We start from the raw sequence: 21,901 nt of genomic DNA on the forward strand, positions 1-21,901 counted from the left end.
TTGCAAAACATTTATGTCCAAAATATTTTTTACACACATCGAATCACATTCTATTGAGCTGTTTGAGAATTACAATTGTCAAGGGCTCTAATTCTCTAGAAACATACATGTTTGAATCTGTGCCAAGCTAATCAGAAATAGTTGTATCATCTCCATCAAGGGCTTTGGATGTGCTCTTTCTAAGCTTGTTCAAATAGCCAAGGCTTGCAGAGCAGCTGCCGACTTCTGCCTGGGCACATATACAAAGTTTGAGGAGAGACAATTGTAATTGCCAAAAGCAGTCTTGCTTTCTGATGAGTCTCCAGACATATTTAAGAGCATTTATAAAACATCACTCAAGTACACAAAGTATTTTCTCTGCCTAGTTGTTACAGTGTGATTTTGACATACAGTACTCTGAGGAAGGCTCTGTTGATGAAATGTATTACATTTGCATTTGGCAGATGATTTTATCCAAAGTAATTTACATCTCACTTGAGGTATACATTTTATTGGATTGTGGATTAATCGCATAATTTTTCAGTTAAACACGATTAATCACAGATTTTGGAAATGCTGAAATATAACACATAAGCCAGTAGACTGTGGATATCCACTTTGTTACAGCAATCTTGAAGCTGTGTTCATGATTTGTGTCAGGGTGTCAGTGACAAAAACGTCTCATTCTGCATTTTGGTGATTGTTTAGACTTGATGTGCCTCTGTGGTAATTAAAATGTGCCTTACATAGGCTAAAAGTACTTGATTTCTATCACAAGACCCATCTAGGCTTGTTTTATGCAACAAATAGTGTTAAGAGGTTCTTTCCCCATCACTTTATCACTGACACAAATCACTGCTGTGTGTGTTTGTTGTGTGCGAGTCAATGTAATAACTCTGGGTGAACACACTGCAAAGGTTCCACCATTCCAGAAAGTGTTTATGCATGTTTATGGTGTATTAACGGTAAATGTGTTAATCATGATTCAGAAAAATTAACACGTTAAACTTGGCTGCATCCGAAAACTGGACAATGCTGCCTTTAGAGTCTGTATACACAGGTAGGATCAAAATAAGGTGCTTTTCAAACTGTTCTGAGACCAGTTTCATTAAGAGTTCCATTCATTCAAAATGCTGTCAGTTAAGCCATTAACTGATTAGGCAACATTTTCAGATGCACAATATATATATGTATATATATATATATATATATATATATATATACACACACACACACACACACACACACACACACACACACACACACCAATGAGCCAAAACATTATGACCACTCACATCTCCAAACAAGGCCACATGTCAGGGTCTGGGTAGATTCGATTTTAAGCGATCAATCAGTTCTGATAGTCAATGTGTTGAATACAGGAAAAATGGGCAGGAGTAATGACCTGAGCGACTGAGGGCCAAATTGTTATGGCCAGATGACAGGCAAGCAAGGCTTGTGGGGTGCTCCCGGTCAGCAGTGGTGAGTACCTACCTGACTGTGGTCCGAGGAGGGACAAACCACAAACCGGCAACAGGGTGCTAGGCACCCAAGGCTAATCAATGCGCAATGGCAACGAAGACTACCACTCTGTTCCGAACCGACAGACAATCTACTGTAGCACAAGTCACAGAACATTTTTATGATGGTTACATAAGGAATGTATCACAACACACAGTGCATCCTGCTGTGTATGTGGCTGTGTCGCCACAGACCAGTCAGAGTGGCCATGATGACCCCTGTCCACCATCGAAAGCAACTACAATGAGTATGTGAGCATCTTATCTGGACCTTGGAGCAGTGGAATAAGATCACATGGTCCAATGAGTGCTTTTTTCTTTTACATCATGTGGACATCACGTGGACGGCCTGGGGTGGCCTGTGGAAGCGATGGCATCAGGATGTATTGTGGGAAGATGACAAGCTGGTGAAGTGATTGTGATGCTCTGGATAATGTTCTGCTGAGAAACCTTGGGTCCGGCCATTCATGTGGACATCAATTTGACACGAGTTATCTACCTGAACATCGTTGCATACCAAGTACACCCCTTAATGGCAATGTTATTCCCTGATGGCAGTGGTCTCATTCAGCAGGATAATGCGCCCTGCCACACTGCACAATTCATGGTGTTGCCCTGGCCTCCAAATTCCCAAGATCTCAACCCGATTGAGCATCTTTGGGATGTGCTGGATCAACAAGTCCGATCCATGCATTTTGTACAGGGACAATCCCCCCCGGAGCAACCTTGAGTTAAGTGCCTTGCTCAAGGACACAATGGTGGTGGCCATGGGGCTCGAACCAGCGACCTTCTGATTAACAGATATGTGCTTTAGCCCACTACACCACCACCACTCCAGAATTAAACTTACAGGAATTAAAGGATCTGAGTCCATGCCTCAGCGGGTAGGCGCTGTTTTGGCAGCTTGCGGAGGACCAACAGTATTTTATGCAGGTGGACAGAATGTTTTGTCATCAGTGTATATACAGTGTATGTATGTATGTATGTACTGTATATATTTATATATTGAGAAACTTTAATTTTATTTAAAAAATAAAATGTTGCTTTGTCACACAGAACAATGCTAAAACTGCTTGAAATGTTATGTCAACTACCCAGATACTATATCACTAGGAATTCAGAATAGGGTATAATCAGGCCTGTTACCTTTGTGCTGCCATCCAGTTCCTCGCTGTTGGAAAGGGTGATGTTGAATGCTTCGGTGTGCTGTGGAGTGAGCTCCTTCGGCCTCTTCTGCACCTTCCTGCCCTCAGCCCACCCTAGAAGGATGCACTGGCTCCAGAGCACTGCCGTCACCACAGCTAGCAGCCAGCAACGCATCTTCAGTCCACCAGCCAGAAGACTTTTGTTGGGTCAGAAAGCAGACTCGCTCACTCTGTCTGTCCTCTCAACAGGAAGTTCTTGGTCACTCGGCTTTGAGAAATAAAAAGCAACAGCGAGATGTCCCCAGGCTTCAAATCATATGCTTGACCTCACTGGAAGAAAATAGTGCAATAGACAGGCAACGTGATTAAGGGACTTCTCCTCCCTGTGGGAAACAAGTTGACTGATACCTCAGCTTGGTCTTGATCTTCCAGCTCTCAAGCTCCTTTGGCAGAAACAAAGTAAAGCTTACTCGACTATGAAACGTGTCAAGTGAAGTAGTCCTGGGAAATGACAGGTCGTGGCTGAGCTGACGGTAAATAAACCCATTAGTGAGATTTTTCACGCTTCCTGCCCTGTTGGGGGTACCAGAGGGCAACTGAGGAAGGTCCAGGCAGATGAAGAAATGTGGGGAGGGGGGAGTGGATGGAGATTCCCTAGCTCTTTCTCTGGTTCTTTACCTCTGTCTGCTGTGGAGTCTCTGTGGTCAGGGATGCAGTTGAGTTGATTCTCTGGTAAGCTCTGAGCCCTTGCCCCATCAGTCTTCACATGTGGTTCCTTCTTGAAGCTGAGTTGAGAAAAATGTCCTGAGGGAACTGGAAATTTTTGTAGCCTTTAGCCTTCTATTGCCTTTTTTACCTTGCAGGGAAAAATTGGTCCCCTACGGCTGCCTCGGAGCAACTTCAAAGAAGTGAAGCACTTGACGGGACGATCGCAGTCTGACACCCTCAAACGCACCCCCTTGCACACATCTCACCAGTCCTTATTCATCAGGGTGACAAAAACAAATGCACACTCACCTCTTAGTGCACAATCTGCCTAGACTTTGTGGTAGGTCTTGCTCACTCTGTGCTTGCTTGTTTCAACACAGTTGTGTTTTCACTCTCTCCAGATCTTGTACTGCTGCACTCTCTCACTCTGCTTACAGGAGTGCTCACGGCTGAGTTTATCACAACCCCCTCTCTGTCTCTCTCCCTCTCTCTTTCTGATTTCCCTGCTTCACTTTTTCTCATCAGTAAAACTGGCAACCCAATTGGGCTCACCCCTGTTTTATTTCACTAATAAATTACTTAGGTTTTTAGAAAGCAAAGGAGAGCTTTTTGCAGGCAGACTCAAGCGAACGTGTGTTCATGTGTGTAAGTGTTAATCTGTTTGAGGACTGTCCTACTTTGAAGAAGCTCTGCACATGTGACATTTAGTCCAAGAGAATCCAAAAAACTCACAAAGGGCTTCTTCATGGCATCACTTGTAGAAAGAGGTGCTGAAAATACATTAACTTACTAATCTGATAACCTGAAATGTATCCACATGCATGTACACTTTGTGACATAACTGTGTCCGAGACATATCTATAATGCAAACTATACTTTTTCATAATATGCAACACAGCACTTTTGAGTAAAAATCTTCAGAAAAAGACAAGATGAGTGTAATTTTAGTGTTAACATACCCTCTCATTTTGCATTTATTTCTACAATGTCATCCATTCAGTGTTTTACATTTACATAAAAAGCATAATGCTATTAATCAAAGCAGCATGATATTTAAATTAATTTATTAAATGATGTAGATTTTTGTAACTTTAAGTATTACTGTGGAAAACCTCTCTCTGCAAAGCATCAGTACTGGAAGATGTTCTTCACCACTTGACGCTCTTCCCCCATCTGGTGGCTGACAATAATACTAATCAAATGCATCTTGTTCAGTTTAATACATTTTCAGTTTAATGTTATAATAATAAAACTTTATTTTATATAGCACCTTTAAAAGTTGCATCTCAAAGCACTTTACAAGAGAAAAATGGAAATACATTGAGTTTTAAGAGAAGATTTAAAAATACTAAAAGATTCAGCATGTCTAGCCTCAGAGGGAAGAGAATTCCACAGTTTTGGAGCAAAAGAAGAGAACGCCCTGTCACCCATAGAACGTAGATGAGTAGAAGGAACAGTTAAAAAAACAGATTCGGAGGAGTGGAGATCACGCATTGGAGTGTAAGTGGTTAAAAGTTCAGACAAGTATTGAAGGGCCAAACCATGCAAAGCCTTGTGGGTAATCATGAGAATTTTTAAGTCTACACAAAACCTGACAAGAAGCCAGTGCAAGGACTCCAAGACAGGAGTGATGTGATCACTTGTCCCTGTCGATTCTAGCAGCAGAGTTTTCCACATACTGCAATTTATTTGAAGTTAGAAACTAAGGTAAATCATTGCAATAATCAATACGAGAAAATACAAAAGTATTGATCAGTTTTTCAGCCACAGAGATAGATAACATAGGGTGCAGTCTTGCAATGTTTCTGAGATGGAAGAATGATGTTTTAACAGAATTCTTGACATGGGGATCAAATGTTAAATTTGCATCAAATATCACCCCCAAATTTTTGAATTTTGTTTGAAAATTCAGACCAGAGCCATCCATTTTTAAGGTTAAAGAACCAGCTTTACAAAGCTTGTTGGGTGAACCAATGAGCATTACCTCAGTCTTGTCAGTGTTAAGACAAAGAAAATTTAGAGACATCCATTTTTTTATCTGGTGTAAATCTGGGTGTCATCTGCCTTAAAATGATAATTAAAGCCGAGAGATCTCAAGAGCTGACCAAGGGGAGACATGTAAATGCTAAAAAGTAAGGGCCCCAAAATTGAACCCTGAGGAACACCACATTTAACCAAACCAAACTTGGACTTACATCCACCCAAGGAAACAAACTGCCAACGATCTGAGAAACAAGACTTAAACCAGTTTAATGCAGTATCAGTAACACCAAAGACTGTCTCTAGACGTGTGAGTAAAAGAGAATGATCTACAGTGTCATAAGCGGCACTGAGATCAAGGAGGATCAGAATTGAAAGACAGCCAGAGTCCGATGCCATTAACAAGTAATTTGTGACCTTTACTAATGCTGTTTCAGTACTGTGAAGTTTGCGAAAGCCAGATTGAAGGGCCTCAAAAAGATTGTTTACAGTGAGATGAGTATATAATTGAGAAGCCACAATTCGTTCTAAAATGTTTGCAAGAAAGGGAAGATTAGAATTAGGATGAAAGTTGTTAAGATGGTCCACATCCCAGTTAGTCTTTTTATGTACAGGGTTTACAGCAGCAGTTTTAGATGCTGATGGCACAACAACATTGCACAGGGAGTAATTTATTATACTCAAGACAACAGGACACAAAGAGGCGAAACATGATTTTAACAAACAAGTTGGAATAGGATCAACTATGGAAGTGGCAGCTTTCATTTGTGATACCTCATTATCTAGAGAAACCAGGTCAAGTGAGGAGAAATTTGAGAAAGAGGTGCCAGAGAAATAAGAGATACAAAGAGGAGAAGCCGATGAGAAAGGAGTATTAAGAATGCCTTTACTAGCATTGTCAATCTTGGTGCTGAAAAAAATCAAGGAATCTATTACAGAGGTGAGTTGATGCAGCCACAATAGAGGAACTGTTACATTTGAGCAATTTGTTAATGGTATGAAACAGTTGTCTGGGATTTCTTTGATTATTGACAATTATCTGAGAAACATAACTGGACCTGGCGTATACAATTTCTGCCTTACATTCATGCAGGTGGTCTTTCCAAGCCTGGTGATGTACGTTCAGGCCAGAGAGAGGCGCCACCTTCGCTCTATATTGCGACAAGCTGCCTTCATAGAGCGCAGCTCATCATTATACCAAGGAGCAGAACGCATAAAGGAAACAGACCGTGTTTTCATAGGAGCAAATGAGTCCAAGCCAGACAAGAGAACAGTATTTAACATAGATATTTTGTACTCCAGTGGGTCAGATGGAGACAAACAAATTAAAGTAGAGTCAATAAAGTCAGTGAAATCAGCGAGATCAATGGATTTCCATTTGCGGTATTGTACAGTGCGAGAACAGGATATGTTAGTGTGTGGGAGTTCAATATTAAAAAAGATAGCCAAATGGTCAGACAATCCCAAATCAGCGTGGAAAACTGATACACAAACGAAGCATTTGCAATAAAGGTCCTTTGTCATTACAGAGTCTTTCAATGTTGTCTTTTTTATTCAAATATGAAAGGAAATAAATATGCATACTGGTGCATTATTTTTAGAGTATATTAAGTAACTTTTGCTCTTACTCCTTCAAATATAAAATATAAAAGTTCAAATATAAAAATTCAGTAATGATATTTCTATCCAATATTTACAGACTTGTAGTCCTAATTACATACTTTAAAAAATAAAAATGAGTACTGCTAGATGTGTCTAACCAACTGTATCATGTTATATATGATATAATAGGAATACTATAATGACAAAGTATTTCTTGTATTTCTTACATCAAAAGTGAGTGAGTGAGTGAGTGAGTGAGTGAGTGAGTGAGTGAGTGAGTGAGTGAGTGAGTGAGTAGAAAGACCCATCCATTTAGCCTATAAGAATTAAAGATTAAGTTATTACAGAGCCAAATAATAAAAAAACAAAAAACAAAGAGTTCTGATGCAAAACTACTGCTTCTGGTCCAATTTCTTCCCAAATGCAACAGTGTCCCAAACAGTCATGATAAGCAGTTTAATTCAGTTCACAGGAAGATATCTATCAATGTTAAGTGATATGTTTATTTTCTAGTTGTGAGGATGATTTACATTTATGCATTTGGCAGACGCTTTTATCCAAAGTGACTTGATTTGACTGAGCAAGGGAAAAAGCTAAGCATTGTTTTCATTGCAATCAAAGGTATCTTCTCCTGAAATGTATTCTACATTTTCCTCTATATAACCACGCACCTTCTTGAGATATTGCTTTGTGCAAATGCAGCACACTTTTGTACAAGTACTTGTCAATCACACTGAGAAAAAAAAGGCAGAACAGTGAAATGATCCAGAGATGTTGACCTTTTGACCTTGGGCAAAGTAGCAGGCCACACAGGGGTTTATGAAAAAGACTAAGTCCAAGTGTCTGTCTGCAGTTTAGCATGATCAGGGTATATCTACGATATAATAAATGCATGTATGTGAAATTGAGATTTGAGTTTTAATTATAATTGTTTTCACTCCTTGTAGATTAGCTTAAAGCTTCTGCTAAGAAAAACTGTCCATTACAATGTATAGAGATAAAAAGCATAGCAACAACCACTGCAACAATATCACAATCAGGTACTAAAAACAAAATGTTTTTCATTTTGGTTCACTATGAGCAGAAAAAGTATAAAACATTTTTTAAAAAAGCCTCCTTTCTAACGGGTAACTGGTTAAAACAAAATAAGGAACGGTTAATAACAAATATAAATACATACATCTGGCCATCTAAAATCAATTAATAGCCTAAATTTTTCTCTCCTGCATACATGCACACATGGCATGGGCACATTTGGACTAAACATCATCTTATGCAGGCCAAATAATTGTATTTTAATTATTGAATAATTGTTTAATTATTTTATTTGAATTAATTGTTTTATTTACAGATCTGCTTGTCAGTCAAATCCCAGCAGCATCAAATCTGTTCTAAAGCATCATATCTAACAATAATTCAGTGAAGACTTGGAAACAACTGAGAAATGTACTTTTACCTCAATATTTGACTTGCATTTGGATTAATTGTGCATGTATATGTAGTAATTATATTTAGTTGGCAAAAAGTTCTTCAACATGTCACGGAAGGCTACATCTGTCAGGTCAGCCCAGTCTACAGACTCCATTTCTAAGCAAGCAACGCGGCTTTTTTATATTTATATATATACAGTATATATATATTATATAGAAAGTGTTGTTCCAAAAATGTACTAAATGTGATCAACCATTCACACTTCGATTTCATGAAAATTAATTTGCAATAATTTTAACTGGTTATCAACATTTAAAAATACCGTTTGTACTCCGGAACAACTGAAAGAGACATTCATTCCTCGAATCGTTTTTAGTCCCTGAAATGTTTATTTAAATTAATACAGTTTTCTATGTACTATATGTCTTCCTCTCTCCAGTGTATCTCTTGCAGGTTTGTCTTTCCTCGTCAATAGCTTTAACTGGTAAGCTTATACACATCTGTCAAAGGTTTCATGCTTTTTTTTTTCACCAAAATGGTGCCGGATGCACTGTAATTGCTATGCAGTTCCTTGTACAATAGGAGGCGATATGCGCGTTATTCCTCCAGTTCACCGCCTGTTACACAAGAAGAGGAAGTGAGATCTTGACAACGTAGCAATGTTTCTTTCGTGAACGCTCCCGGTGTCAGCTGCGTCAACTCCTGCGTTCATCGCTATCTCTTTTACGGGGTTGCATGTTTGATCAGAGTACACACACACACACACACACACACACATAGGGAGGAGGTCATTTTCAGCGCCATAAACTGCTTCAGTGACCAGCTTTTCATCTCGAGTGGCGACGTGTACAGGAACGTACACGCATAGTGTATAGACAGCAGGCCATTTGCTACTTTTCATTTACTTATTTTTATCCAAGTTACCGTTTAAACTGACAGGTGGGTAATGTGTTATTTTATCTCCTTCACTAACTGACAGGATTTGTCTTTATTTCTTTCAGTGGCCTGTTGTCAAAGTTGTGCTGCTCTATAGCCGCTAACGCTAACTGATCTAAATAACCGGTATCTGATTGTTCATATTCTGTCAAATTAACACGAATCAAAGCAGCAAAGTCATTGTACAATTTGACCCATAAACCGCAAGTTTTCACTAAATAAATGTCTTCGCCTGTGTTTGAATTAAGTCTTATTTTCTTTTCTTAGTATTTCTGCATTAGTTTGTGAAGTTTGACACGGTAAACCATGAGTATCCGGAGAAGATCTCGGACTGACCGCCTGTGGGCCTCATCTTTGGCAGCAGTTGTGTTTATAATTCTGGCCATAAATGTCAACGCCAGGCCGGCGAATATGTCAGCATTAAAAGACAAGCATCCCAACAGTAAAGAAGAAAATGAGATCCTTCCACCTGACCATCTGAACGGCGTGAAGATGGAGATGGATGGACACCTCAATAAAGACTTTCATCAGGAGGTGTTTCTGGGGAAGGACATGGAGGAGTTTGAGGAAGACTCAGAACCCAGACGGAACAGGAAGAAGCTTATTGAAATCTTCACCAAGTATGTCCACATCTGTTGAAATACATGATATGTTCTTAAGTCTCATTCTAAAGGCAGGCCCACATTCCTCACTTAACACAATGAACAGCAAGCAATTTCTGTTAGTCATCATGAACAACTTCTATAAATATAATTAAAAAAAACGTCAAACTTGGGCATTAAGTGCATATTTGATCCCCTGAAGGTGTTGATATTCAAGATTATAAGACTTTTAATAAACATGCATAGAATTCATTTGAAGCTCAAATACTCTATAAATACATAATTAGCTTTTCTTTACTGTCACTAGGGTGGATATCAATAAAGACAGGAGTGTCAGTGCTAAAGAAATGCAGCGCTGGATCATGGAGAAGACGGAGGAACATTTTCAGGAAGCTGTTAGAGAGAATAAGCTCAGTTTCCATGCTGTGGACCCTGATGGGGATGGTAAATAACATTTAATTGGCAATAGATTTGTGCCATGGAATTGTCTAGCAGATCTCATTTTCATAGGATAGCAAATGTCTGATCAGGTTTTTAAGAGGTTTAAAAATGGTTTCCCATAGATACCATCTTCTGGTTATAATGGCTTTACGTGTTACACTGTGTTACTAAACTAGAGCAAATACACTTCATCTATTTAAAATGTATCCTTGTTTAAAAATGGTGTTTTACATGTTAAGCCAGCAACACACTAGCTGATTTTTCCAGCAAAAAGCCCAAAGTTTACTTCGATTTTGACACGACCGTTCAGCGTATTTGTACATTCGAACGTGAGCCTGTCAAAGTGTTCTCCACATGACTGTGCGCACATAAACAGGTGGTTATTGCATGCACGCTACGACTACTACGAGACTCTGGACTATTTCTATTCAGGAGTTTAGACCCATAAAGATGTCTATATTCTTTCAGACTTGAGTTACAAATACAAATGTAGGTATCTCCTGACATTCACACGTGCGCTCTTGATGTACACATCCACCGTTGTTGTTTTTACATTCATCTCCTGATGTTTAGCAGCGATTACATCTTCTTTGTGACCACAATGTCTCAAATGTGAGTTTTGCCACCTTGGGCTTAATAAATAAATGCAATTTTTTTTTACCTGATATGCTCAAATTGTTCTCTCTCAGGACATGTTACTTGGGATGAATACCGTGTGAAGTTTTTGGCCAGCAAAGGTTTCAATGAGAAAGAAGTAGCTGAGAAGATAAAGAACAATGAAGAACTAAAAATGGATGAAGAAAGTAAGTTGTTGAGAAGAATTAAATGGTTAGTGTGCAGTACTCTTAATAAATCAATTTCTAATGACATGGCATCACCACAGCCCAGGAGGTTCTGGAGAGCTTGAAGGATCGCTGGTTCCAGGCAGATAACCCTCCAGCTGACCAGTTGTTGAATGAAGAAGAGTTCCTCTCTTTTCTGCACCCTGAGCACAGCAGAGGCATGCTCAGATACATGGTGAAGGAGATTGTCCGAGATCTTGGTAAGCATAGGAATGTCATACATACAGACTGTCATATAATTTTGGGGTCATTAAAGTAATAGTTCACCCATCTCTCATCATTTACTCATCCTCATGTGTCTCAAACCAGTATGACTATCTTCTGCTGAAGATATTCTGAAGGATGTATGATGTGTTTTTGTCCACACAATGTAAGTCAATAGGGTCCAAAACTTTCAAGCTCCAAAAAGGACATAAATGCAGCATAAAAGAATCCATACGTTTCATGTTGTTTATTCCATGTCTTCTAAATCAATATGATAGCGTTGTATGAGAAACGTAAAATTTAAGTCCTTATTCACTATAAATCATGACATCGACAGTCTCCTTTGCACACTTACGAGAGAATTTCCTTTACACACTAAACCAAGTGAGCTTCCTCTGGAGGCAGCATTTTAAGGAATCATCGGAGTTCCCCCGACGTGAAGGCTAGGTAGGTATCTAAATCATGCTGCCTCATAAGATAACTAATTTTGTTCAAATTCTAAGGTATAATTTTATGTATCCTCACTGGGTAGGTCAGAATGCCAGAATACACCGTGATTAGCACTGTGGATAAATAAATCCAAGATGGCGGACAAAGTGCGAGAAGTTGATTATACAGCCGTGGCCAAAATTATTGGCAGTGACATCAATTTTGTGTTTCTCAAAATGTTCTGCATCAGTTGTTGTGGTGTTGATTCACATTGTTTCTAGATTATTGTGCATCACATATGTATGATCAGATGCATTTTAAATAATTGCAAAAAGCTTTATTGACCAAAAAAAATTCCAGTTACTGTTTTCACTGTTTTTTGGTGCAATATTTAAGAATATTGCACCTGAAAGAACCATTTAACGGATCATCAAGAACTTCAAGGAGAGAGGTTCAACTGCAGTGAAGAAGGCTTCAGGGCATCCCAGAGTGTCCAGCAAGTGCCAGGACTGTCTCCTCCTGAGGATGTCAGCTACAGAATCGTGTCACCACCAGTGCAGAGCTTTCTCAATATTGGCAGCAGGATGTGCATCTGCACACACAGTGAGGCAAAGACTTTTGGACAATGGCCTTGTGTCAAGATGGGCAGCAAAGAAGCCACTTCTCTCCAAGAAAAACATCAAGGACAGACTGAAATTCTGCAGGAAGTACAAGGATTGGACAATAGAAGACTGGTGCAAAGTTATTTTCTCTGAGGAATCCCCCTTCTGACTGGACATCTGGAAAATCGATAGTCTGGAGAAGAAAAGGTGAACACTACCATGAGTCCTGTGTCGTGTCAACAGTGAAGCAGCCTGAGACCATCCGTGTGTGAGGTTGCTTTTCATCCAAGGGAGTGGGCTCTCTCACAATTCTGCCCAAAAACACTGCCATCAATAAAGAATGGTATCAAAACGTCCTGCAAGAGCAACTTCTCACAACGACCCAGGAGCAATTTGGTGATGATCCGTGCATTTTCCAGCATGATGGAGCATCATGTCACAAGGCAAGAGTGATAATGAAGTGGCTCGGAGATCATTATATTGAAATTTTGGATCCGTGGCCAGGCAACTCCCCGGATCTTAATCCCATAGAGAACCTGTGGTCAATCCTCAAAAGGCGAGTGGACAAGCAGAAGCCCACAAATTGTGATCAACTCCGAGCAGTAATAAGTCAAGAATGGATCGCCATCAGTCAGGATTTGGCCCAGAAGCTGATATCCAGCATGCCAGAGCGAATTGCAGAGGTTATGAAGAACATGGGTCAACACTGTAAATATTGACTCTTTGCATATTTTGAATGTTTTTGCCAATAAAAGCCTTTAAAACTCATGAAATGATAATCATTGTTTTCCAGTATACCATAGAAACATGAGAAAAATTTATCTACAAATATTGAAGCAGCAAACTTTGCAAAACACAAAATGTATGTCACTGCCAATACTTTTGGCCACTGCTGTATATGTACTTATAATCCATTCAATACTGAAAAGAAGCAATAAAATATAGGTTAACATCATAGAAACATATTTTTTATAAATGTAGATGAAAGTTAAAAGGATCCGATATTGAAAATGTTATTCAAAGTCTTGAAGCCTGCACTGGGTTCCAATCGGGTTCGATGTCAAGATTTATAGCGAATAAGGACTTTTTGGACTTTTAATGAGTTTTGGTGCATTTTTCGCATTGCGGAAGACATGGATTAAACCACTCGAGTCAAAATATCTTTGTGTTCCACAGAAGAGAGAAAGAAAGTCCTATGAGTTTGAGTCATCATGAGTCTGAGTAAAAGATGAGAGAATTATATTTCTGGGTAAACTATCCCTTTAAGAACATGATAGTTTAGCACATGAAAGATCAGAATGTGAAATGTTTTTTTTTTTAATTATTATTATTATTATTATTGATAACTGAACCCTGTGTAAATAAACAGATCAAGATGGAGATGGAAAGTTGACTCTTGCTGAATTTATCTCCCTCCCTATGGGAACGGTTGAGAATCAGCAGGCCCAAGACATTGATGATGACTGGGTTCGTGAAAGAAAGAAGGAGTTTGAAGAGGTCATTGATGCTAACCATGATACAATTGTAACTAAGGAAGAGTTGGAGGTTGGTATTTTTTTAAGTGTTGTTGATGGAACCTTAATACAGTAGTGTCTCATTCATTTTATATCTTTCTCTCACAGGAGTACATGGACCCCATGAATGAGTACAATGCTCTGAATGAAGCCAAGCAGATGATTGCTGTTGCAGATGAGAACCAAAACCATAACTTGGAACTAGAAGAGATCCTTAAATACAGCGAGTACTTTACTGGCAGCAAACTCATGGACTATGCCCGCAACGTACATGAGGAGTTCTAATCTCCTCAAATCTGTAAAAAATAAGAATAGTAATATGTATGTATAAATCCCTTAAGCTACACTGAGGGCTATACAAAGTGTTGCAAGGATGATGTTGTTCTTTGCTTGCCTTCCAGATTGGACTCAACAAGTTCATTTGAACATGTGTTTGTAACTTTACAAACCTGCAAGCCAGAAAACCTTTTTTAATATTGCAGTACAAATGTGATGTCACAGGTGTGCTCTCAAAGTTTTTCCAAGTTCCATATGAGCTTGCCCCATACATTCCCCTGTAATTATGTTGAGACACTTTGTCACTTTCATGAATTGTTGAGTGTTGATTATTTAGAGAAATATATGTATATGAGGAATTTGGTCAGGGGAAAGCTTGAATTGACTTATAAATGTATTAATGTAAATAATATAGTTACTTGGAGTGCCATAATATATACATGTTATATATAAATGTTTTGACATTTTGGGTGGGTTAGTTGTAAGGCAGGGCTTTGACAGGGTTTGTATATTTAGTTCACTAAGCTGCAACCCCTATTATTTCCAAAGAAGAAGAAAGTTATTTAGGGTGGTCATTTTGTGAAAGCTAAAGTATATAGCACTTCTGTTTGGGATCTCATTGTTCAATGCAAAGCAGTAAATAAATGTCAAAAACCTAGTAAAAAAAAATAATTTTAGTTGAGAGAGTATAGATTAATAAAGCCAGATGTGATGTATTGTATTATTTGGGCACCAGCTTTTTTTGTGAGGAGCCATTTTGTTGAATTCATAATTGCAGTTGGCCTGAAAATAGTTTATTTTTTACTATTTTATGACTGCAAGTGAAAATTCAAATGACCCTGTTACCTCAGCAATCTCTTTCAGTCACATGCTTATAAGTCAGTAGTTCATTAACTCTGAAAACTTGTGCCCAAATGTGGTCATAGCGCTTGCTCTTTTAAAGTTTGTATTTCGAGATCTAGAAGTAATTTTTATTCCAAGTATTATAAAATAAGCTTAAGACAAATGCATAAGGCATACGCATCCAGAGGAAAAGTTATGATTTTATTATTATTTAATGATTATTGGATGGAGAGTTTAATGTATTTTCTTGTCTTGCCTATATATTTGAGCACCAATCTCAGGTTTTGGTGTTCAAAGACACTGTCTTTGAATTTGCAATAATTGTTAAGCATGCTTTGGTAAAGTTTCAGATTTTGAATTTTTCAGAAATATATATATATATTTTTTTTCTATTTGAGTTATTGATGACTAAGGCTTATTTTTCTTTCTTTTGATTTGTGGTTTATTCCCACAGAGTACTTTTTTGCTGTTTAAATAATAGCTCCTAATCTGTTTGCAATCATCGTTGTACAGAACATTGACTAATTATATTGCCCCCATCTTGTGGAAATTCAAGTGACTGCTTGACAGAAAGTTTTGAAAAACCCACTTGGTCTGAGTTTTTGACTGCTGAACATTGCTTTAAAATGAAAAAGCTTTGAAATGCTCCATATTGTAGTTTATATATTCATGAAAACGATTTTTTCATCCCATTATTATACACATTTTAATACACTGATCAAGCAATGGACAAAACATACCTCTAAATTTGACACACTACCTTTAAAACTTTTAAACGTTCTTAACACTTCCTGCTTAAACTGTGTGCTAGATTAGAGAGGTTGCAAAGCTAAATCAGGCTAAAATTTTGATTATAAAAAAATTATAGTTGTACTAATCTCTGTATGTAATTTTGATTAATTTGACCCTCATGATATCAGCACATCAGAATTGTTGACTGTTTTGATATTTGTTCTGGACTATCTTATACCATAAAACAAATGTTGCAAGATGAAGTAAATACATCTGTTTTGATATCAGAATCATATCCACATGTAAAATCATCATTAATTTGCTAGATACTGTAAAATTATTGAGAAATAATAAAGTTGCAAAAATTCAACATTACTGATGTTTCATTCTGCATTATAAAGTCTACAAATACATTTCAATCAATTTGAAAATTTAAAACTAAAAAAACCTAACATTCACCTTATTCTAACAGTGGGTTGAAAAAAAAAGATATAAAGTAAATACTTAAAACAATGTAAATACTTTTCAAATCATATTAATGACTTCTTTTGGCTTTAGTAATATGACAATATTAAAGCCAACAGCATGTTGTCTATATTATTACGTATACTATTTTCATGCCCAGAATAAATGGGTCTTAATACATTAAAATGTATAGCAGCCTTTTTATTTTAGAAAGTGATTCCCTTACAACACAATCGTCATATTTTTGGGTCCTTGGAATCAAAAGGTTTAAAAACAGACATTTTAGATTCATTTTAGATGAATTGCTGAAATTGCTATTACAATTTATTTAACCCTCCTATGTTATTCGGTCATTTTTGACCAAAACAAATGTAATAAAAATGGTTTCCTTTATCTGATCCTTATCATATTGGGGTTGGAAAAAAACAGAGCTATTCTTTTTTTGATTTGTCAAATACGATCAAGATATCAGCCACAATGCAGAAAAAAACAGACAGAAATTTCAGGGTGAGACTAAAACATTCTCACTATAACATAACAGTGTAACATACACACCCCCTCACACACACTTACAAACACAGACATTGTGGGGGGCAGGGGCTCAAGTGGAAAAAAATGGCACTTATCATAATTATTTATTTAAAAAAAAAAACTATTTGGCAAATGTATGCACAAATTAGCGCATTTTAATTAGTTAACACCTAATTTGCATATCAATGTGTTGATTGTGATGATGTTATTAGACAAAAATGTTATAGTATTCACCTGTAGTGTCACCAGTACAATAGCCTGTATGGCCATGATATGTTGCCTTAGCTAAACTTTAGCTAACTTATTACATTAGCTTTATTTGGCTTTTGGATTTTGGCTAATTAGCTGTAAAGTCGATGCACTGGTAGCTTAGTCTTTTGTTCATCACCACTCACCTCCACACAAGCCATGAAAAACACAACTGAGATATGAGCTGGGAGGGGCTGCTGTCTGCCTGACTGTGTGAAACTGTGCGGAGATGTAGAGAGGCATGGAGGGAGGGCAAAATCTCATCTCCCGACCTGATATTTTGATTTGTTTGACAGCGAAGCTGTGCGCACAATATATATACAGTATATATATATATATATATATTCATTTATTTAAAATTTTTTAAAAAAATTAAAAAAAGTTAAGAAAGGTTTAGATGTTACACATCTAAACCTTTCGGTCAAAAAAGACGCAAAGGAAGGTGCCATTTTTGAATACCATAGGTATTTTTTGACTCAACACGTGAAACTGCTCATAAAATTAATTTATTAAAAATCTTTATACATCACAGTTCAACTTATTTTTTACTTGCAGAATGGTTTCTCGTATTTTGGGGTCCTTGGCATCAAAAGGTTTAAAAAAAAAAAAAAGAAATTTTAGATTAATTTTAGATAAACTACTAAATGTTACTATTAAAATAGTAAACTATTATTATTCTTTTCATAAACACGTTAAACTGCTACTAAAATGTATTTATCAAAAATCTTTTTACGTTTAGTTAATCTTATTTTTTACTTGCAGAATTATTTTTAGCCACAAGGTGGCAGTCAAGTATTAAAATTCAGAAAGACTGTTGCTTTTAGCATCTATAGCACTAAAACTCTGCATGTGCTCTGTAAATAGGCTAGTGAAAACCCAGTTAACCTGCTGCTACCACTTTTTGTCATCTTAAAATGTATGCACAGCATTCCCTTGCAGAGATTTTTGCAAGCCTCACGTATGTCTTCGTGTAGAATGAATCTATCTTTAACTTATTAAAAGGAGCAGGGCATTTCTTTCTCTTTAATAAATAAAACAGTCCGAAATGAATGATGAAGTTCTAGCACAGACCTACAATAGGGTGTGGCATTGTATGAAGAGCAAACAGATGGGTAGAGAGAGGCTTTTTTCACTGCTAGAGAATGTTATGTAAGGAGGGAGAGTCTCCCCACCTCCCCTCCCTGTTTTTGTTTTTCTCAATGAGCCAGGCTCTCCCTGACGCAGGCCCCTGTGCCTGTCCACTAGGCCCCTTTCCTGGAAGCAGAGCCTGGCAGGGGCCACATAGGGGCAGGTTTGGAGGGAGATAGAGTGTGATTGAGGAAGGGGGTCTCCTTTCCCTTCCTGAAAATCACATGGTATCAGACTTAAATCTGAGCCTTACAGAAACCTCAGATTTGGTCAATCTGGGCACAGCTCTTCTTGAGCATTGACGATATTTGTGTTCAGGTCATTGAGTACATGCATGGACTGACACCGAGGGTGGGAGGTTCTATGCCAGATTAAGTATCTTACATCCTGTTCAGTTATTATTCATATACAAAAAAGTGCAAATAATGTTTAAACATGGAGGATATTTTAGGTGTACAAACAACATACCACAATGTTGTGATAAGTTACATTTTGTATCTTATACTTACAATAATTATATTTATAAAAATACCAAATAGAAGAAAAACTGGAGATCTTAAGATTTAATCAAGTGCCATATTTTGACAATGCAGATTTCAACGACAAAAATGCTTTAAAGGACATAAAATTAGATAAAGAATAACTTAAATATTATGGTCATTCAAAATAGCACACATGCATGATCTAAGATTAATGTTATAATTAAATATGTATATTATATATAAATATACATGATTGTTAAATGCATCAGATAAGTGTGTGCAACAGTTTGACAGTTTTCTCGCTTGCTGTTCTTGAAATGTACAGATGCTTGAGTTCAAGGGAGCATGTTCTAATTTCGCTCCGCCCTTGTTCAAGGCACTAATCCAAAATTGTAACCTTATAAAAACACAACAATTGGGTTGCCCTTTTGGGTGAGGGCATGCAGGAGCTAGGATTACAGTAGGGTTTAATAAACTCTTTGGAGTGAGGTACAACTACTCCATGATGTTCCGTGATTCATTTACAAGGGATCTTTTGCAGGAGAAGATTTGAAAGGAACAAGTTGCCAAACAATCCTAAATTGGCAATATATAACAATTTTGCTCTTGTTACCTGTACCTGTTAGCTTTAGTTCTAATGGAAGAAATGGAATTAGTAATAGAAATGTTTAAAAAAAATTATGTGAAAAACAGACAATAATATACTTTCTAAATAATCATTATTATTATTATTTATAATAACAAAAAATAATAATAATCATCATTTTATATTTTGGACCAAGCTTATTTGCTGTAACTAATATTTCAATATTAAATCAGCTCAACAGCTCAACTCAAGTTAAATCAAGATAGAGCTTCATTTACCTCTTTTTATCTCACAGCTTTGACCTCTGTGGAATGCTTAGTCGGCAGGACAAACAAGGGGCACTGTCTAGAGCAAGCAAGAGGTGTTAAAGTTTCTGTAACACATAAATGCTTTCATATTCTATATCAATAGATTGAGAAAGTAATTTCACTTTGTGCTAAAAGTAAATTGTGGCTTATTTTATCTTAATATATATATTTTTTATGTGGTAAACATAGAAGATATTATATAATATATATTATGCATCGTGGTTTTTTGTGATTCCATGCTTTTAGTTGCATGGTGTTGCAAAAAAAACTTTTTCAAATGCAGAACATGTTTTGGAACTCTCCTGGTTACACTTATTTTAGTCACATATCTGACATCTGCACAACTTCAACATTTCTAAAACTAAGAATGTAAACAGTGGTACCATTCTTGTTTATGTCTTGGTTTTGTGGTATAGAATTGGTCCCATTTGGGAATAGTCAGGAATAGATTTCCAACATAGGAGATCTGGGCAGCACTCAGACTCATAACACTGTCGCTGTACCTTTCCTCTTTATACACTAATATTTACCTCTACCTCTGTTCTCATAACTAAAATAAAAACGAGATAAACAATGTGCGAGTGAGCAGAGATTATATTTTTGATTGAAAACATGTTCAGATTGGATGCCATAGTACAATAACACTGCTTCAACTAATTCAACAGCAGCACCACATTAATGGGAATTATTTACTACAGTAAATGCAACTGCATGTCTGAAGTAATTATTTACATTATTAAATTAACTTAACCTTACTGGGTTGCACTAGACATACGACGCAATTAAAGCGTCTAGAGCGAACTAAAGTTCACCCAAAAATGAAAATTCTCTCATCATTTACTCAATCATGCCATCCCAGATGTGTATGACTTTCTGTCTTCTGCCAAACACAAAAGAAGATGTTTAGAAGAATATTTCAGCTCTGTTGGTCCATACAATGCAAATCAATGGTGGCCAGAACTTTGAAGGTCCAAAAGGACATAAAGGCAGTATAAATGTTATCCATATGACTCCAGTGGTTTAATCCATATCTTCCTAAGTGATATGATAGGTGTGGTTGAGAAACAGCTTAATATTTAAGATTGTATTTTACTATAAATCTCCACTTTCACTTTCTTCTTCTTTTGCTTTTAGAGATTTGCATTCCTCAAGCATATCGCCACCTACTTGGTGGGTGAATTTATAGCAAAGAATTACTAAAAATATTTACTTGTTTTTCACAGGTCAATATTTAGCCTCTGAAGATATGTATTAAACCACTGGAGTCATATGGATTATTTTTACCCTGCCTTTATGTGCTTTGAAGCTTTACCATTTTGTTAGCCATTCACTTACATTGTGAGAACCAACAGAGCTGAGATATTCTTTTCAAATTCTTCATTTGTGTTTTGCAGAAGAAAGTAATACACCTCTGGAATGGCATGAGGGTGAGTACATGATGAGAGAATTGTAATTTTTGGACGAACTAACCCTTTAAAGGTGCTGTAAGTTATTTTAGCCTTTCTAACTTCCATTAGACTGAGCCAGCCACGCCCCCTCCAAAACACTGCACCAATACCATTGAAACCGACACAAAGCATGTGCCCACATTTATTAAACACAACATTAGCGAAATAGCACCCTCAACTGACAAATCATAAATCAGAATATGGCAGTATGTCGCAATAATTAGCTGCAATGACAACACTATGAGAACTAGCAAAATGATTGACAGGCAGAAAGCGTCAGAGACTGCGGTCTGCGAACATATTTTTATTTGCTGTTTACAGAGACTAGAGTTGTCGCAGAGACTGGTGAGATATCTCATGACACATATTTCAGTGATCTCTTTCAGGGAGTAGGAACATTTTTGCATACCTTTCCAAGAAAAAATAGCTTACAGCACATTTCATGTGTAAAAATTGGTCAAACTGGGTTATGAGATTATAGCAGCATACTGTCACAGGACAGTTATGGTTGGGAGGTTTACTTTTGAAATGTGTTCCACTACAGATTACAGAATGTAAAATGTAATTTGTAACATATTCCGTTAGAGTACTCAAGTAATCTCTTAAGTAATCAAAATACTTTCTGAATGTAACTGTATTCTGATTACCAATTATTTATATTGTAACTGTAGTGGAATACAGTTACTAATAAATATGTAATCCCATTATATGTATTCTATTACTCCCCAACCCTGAAGACAGAATATGTATCTCAGCCAGAGGCATTTTTTTTCATGCAGATCATCATAACAGTTTTACATAGATGCTTTCACTGAGCCAAAGTCCTTGCACGGATACCATGCAATATTGTTGTCAAAGCACTGTTATCGAAGTGGTAACATGGTTGGAGAAACTTGATGATTTTGAAGATTCATAACT

At 37.1% G+C, this 21,901-nt stretch overlaps 2 protein-coding genes across 3 annotated transcripts in view; one reads left to right on the top strand and one right to left on the bottom strand.

Moving 5' to 3' along the window:
* Window positions 1-3,854, bottom strand: part of LOC127618911 (adipolin-like) — a 39,096-nt gene extending 35,242 nt beyond the window's left edge. Inside the window, exon 1 of one of the 2 annotated variants that reach the window (XM_052091613.1) lies at window positions 2,646-3,854. In XM_052091613.1, coding sequence (XP_051947573.1) covers window positions 2,646-2,819 — 174 coding nt within the window. In that variant the 5' untranslated portion in view covers window positions 2,820-3,854. The remainder of the gene's footprint in view (window positions 1-2,645) is intronic. The other variant, XM_052091612.1, reaches the window with a different exon arrangement.
* Window positions 3,855-9,008: 5,154 nt separating this feature from the next.
* On the top strand, window positions 9,009-16,141 carry LOC127618838 (45 kDa calcium-binding protein). The gene is made up of 7 exons (XM_052091481.1): window positions 9,009-9,304; window positions 9,569-9,921; window positions 10,211-10,347; window positions 11,034-11,147; window positions 11,228-11,386; window positions 13,791-13,966; window positions 14,044-16,141. Exons 2-7 carry the CDS (start codon window positions 9,608-9,610, stop codon window positions 14,218-14,220), a joined length of 1,077 nt encoding a protein of 358 aa, XP_051947441.1. The 5' UTR covers window positions 9,009-9,304; window positions 9,569-9,607; the 3' UTR covers window positions 14,221-16,141.
* Window positions 16,142-21,901: the final 5,760 nt, after the last annotated feature.

Source organism: Xyrauchen texanus, chromosome 25 (assembly GCF_025860055.1).
Source record: "Xyrauchen texanus isolate HMW12.3.18 chromosome 25, RBS_HiC_50CHRs, whole genome shotgun sequence".
Taxonomy (NCBI): Eukaryota; Metazoa; Chordata; class Actinopteri; order Cypriniformes; family Catostomidae; genus Xyrauchen; species Xyrauchen texanus.

Excerpts from the sequence above, each read along its gene's own strand:
- LOC127618838 (XM_052091481.1), top strand. The coding sequence starts at position 9,608 with ATGAGTATCCGGAGAAGATCTCGGACTGACCGCCTGTGGGCCTCATCT. Across the intron at positions 10,348-11,033 it reads TGTGGACCCTGATGGGGATG|GACATGTTACTTGGGATGAA; the intron begins GTAAATAACATT and ends GTTCTCTCTCAG. Across the intron at positions 11,387-13,790 it reads GGAGATTGTCCGAGATCTTG|ATCAAGATGGAGATGGAAAG; the intron begins GTAAGCATAGGA and ends GTAAATAAACAG.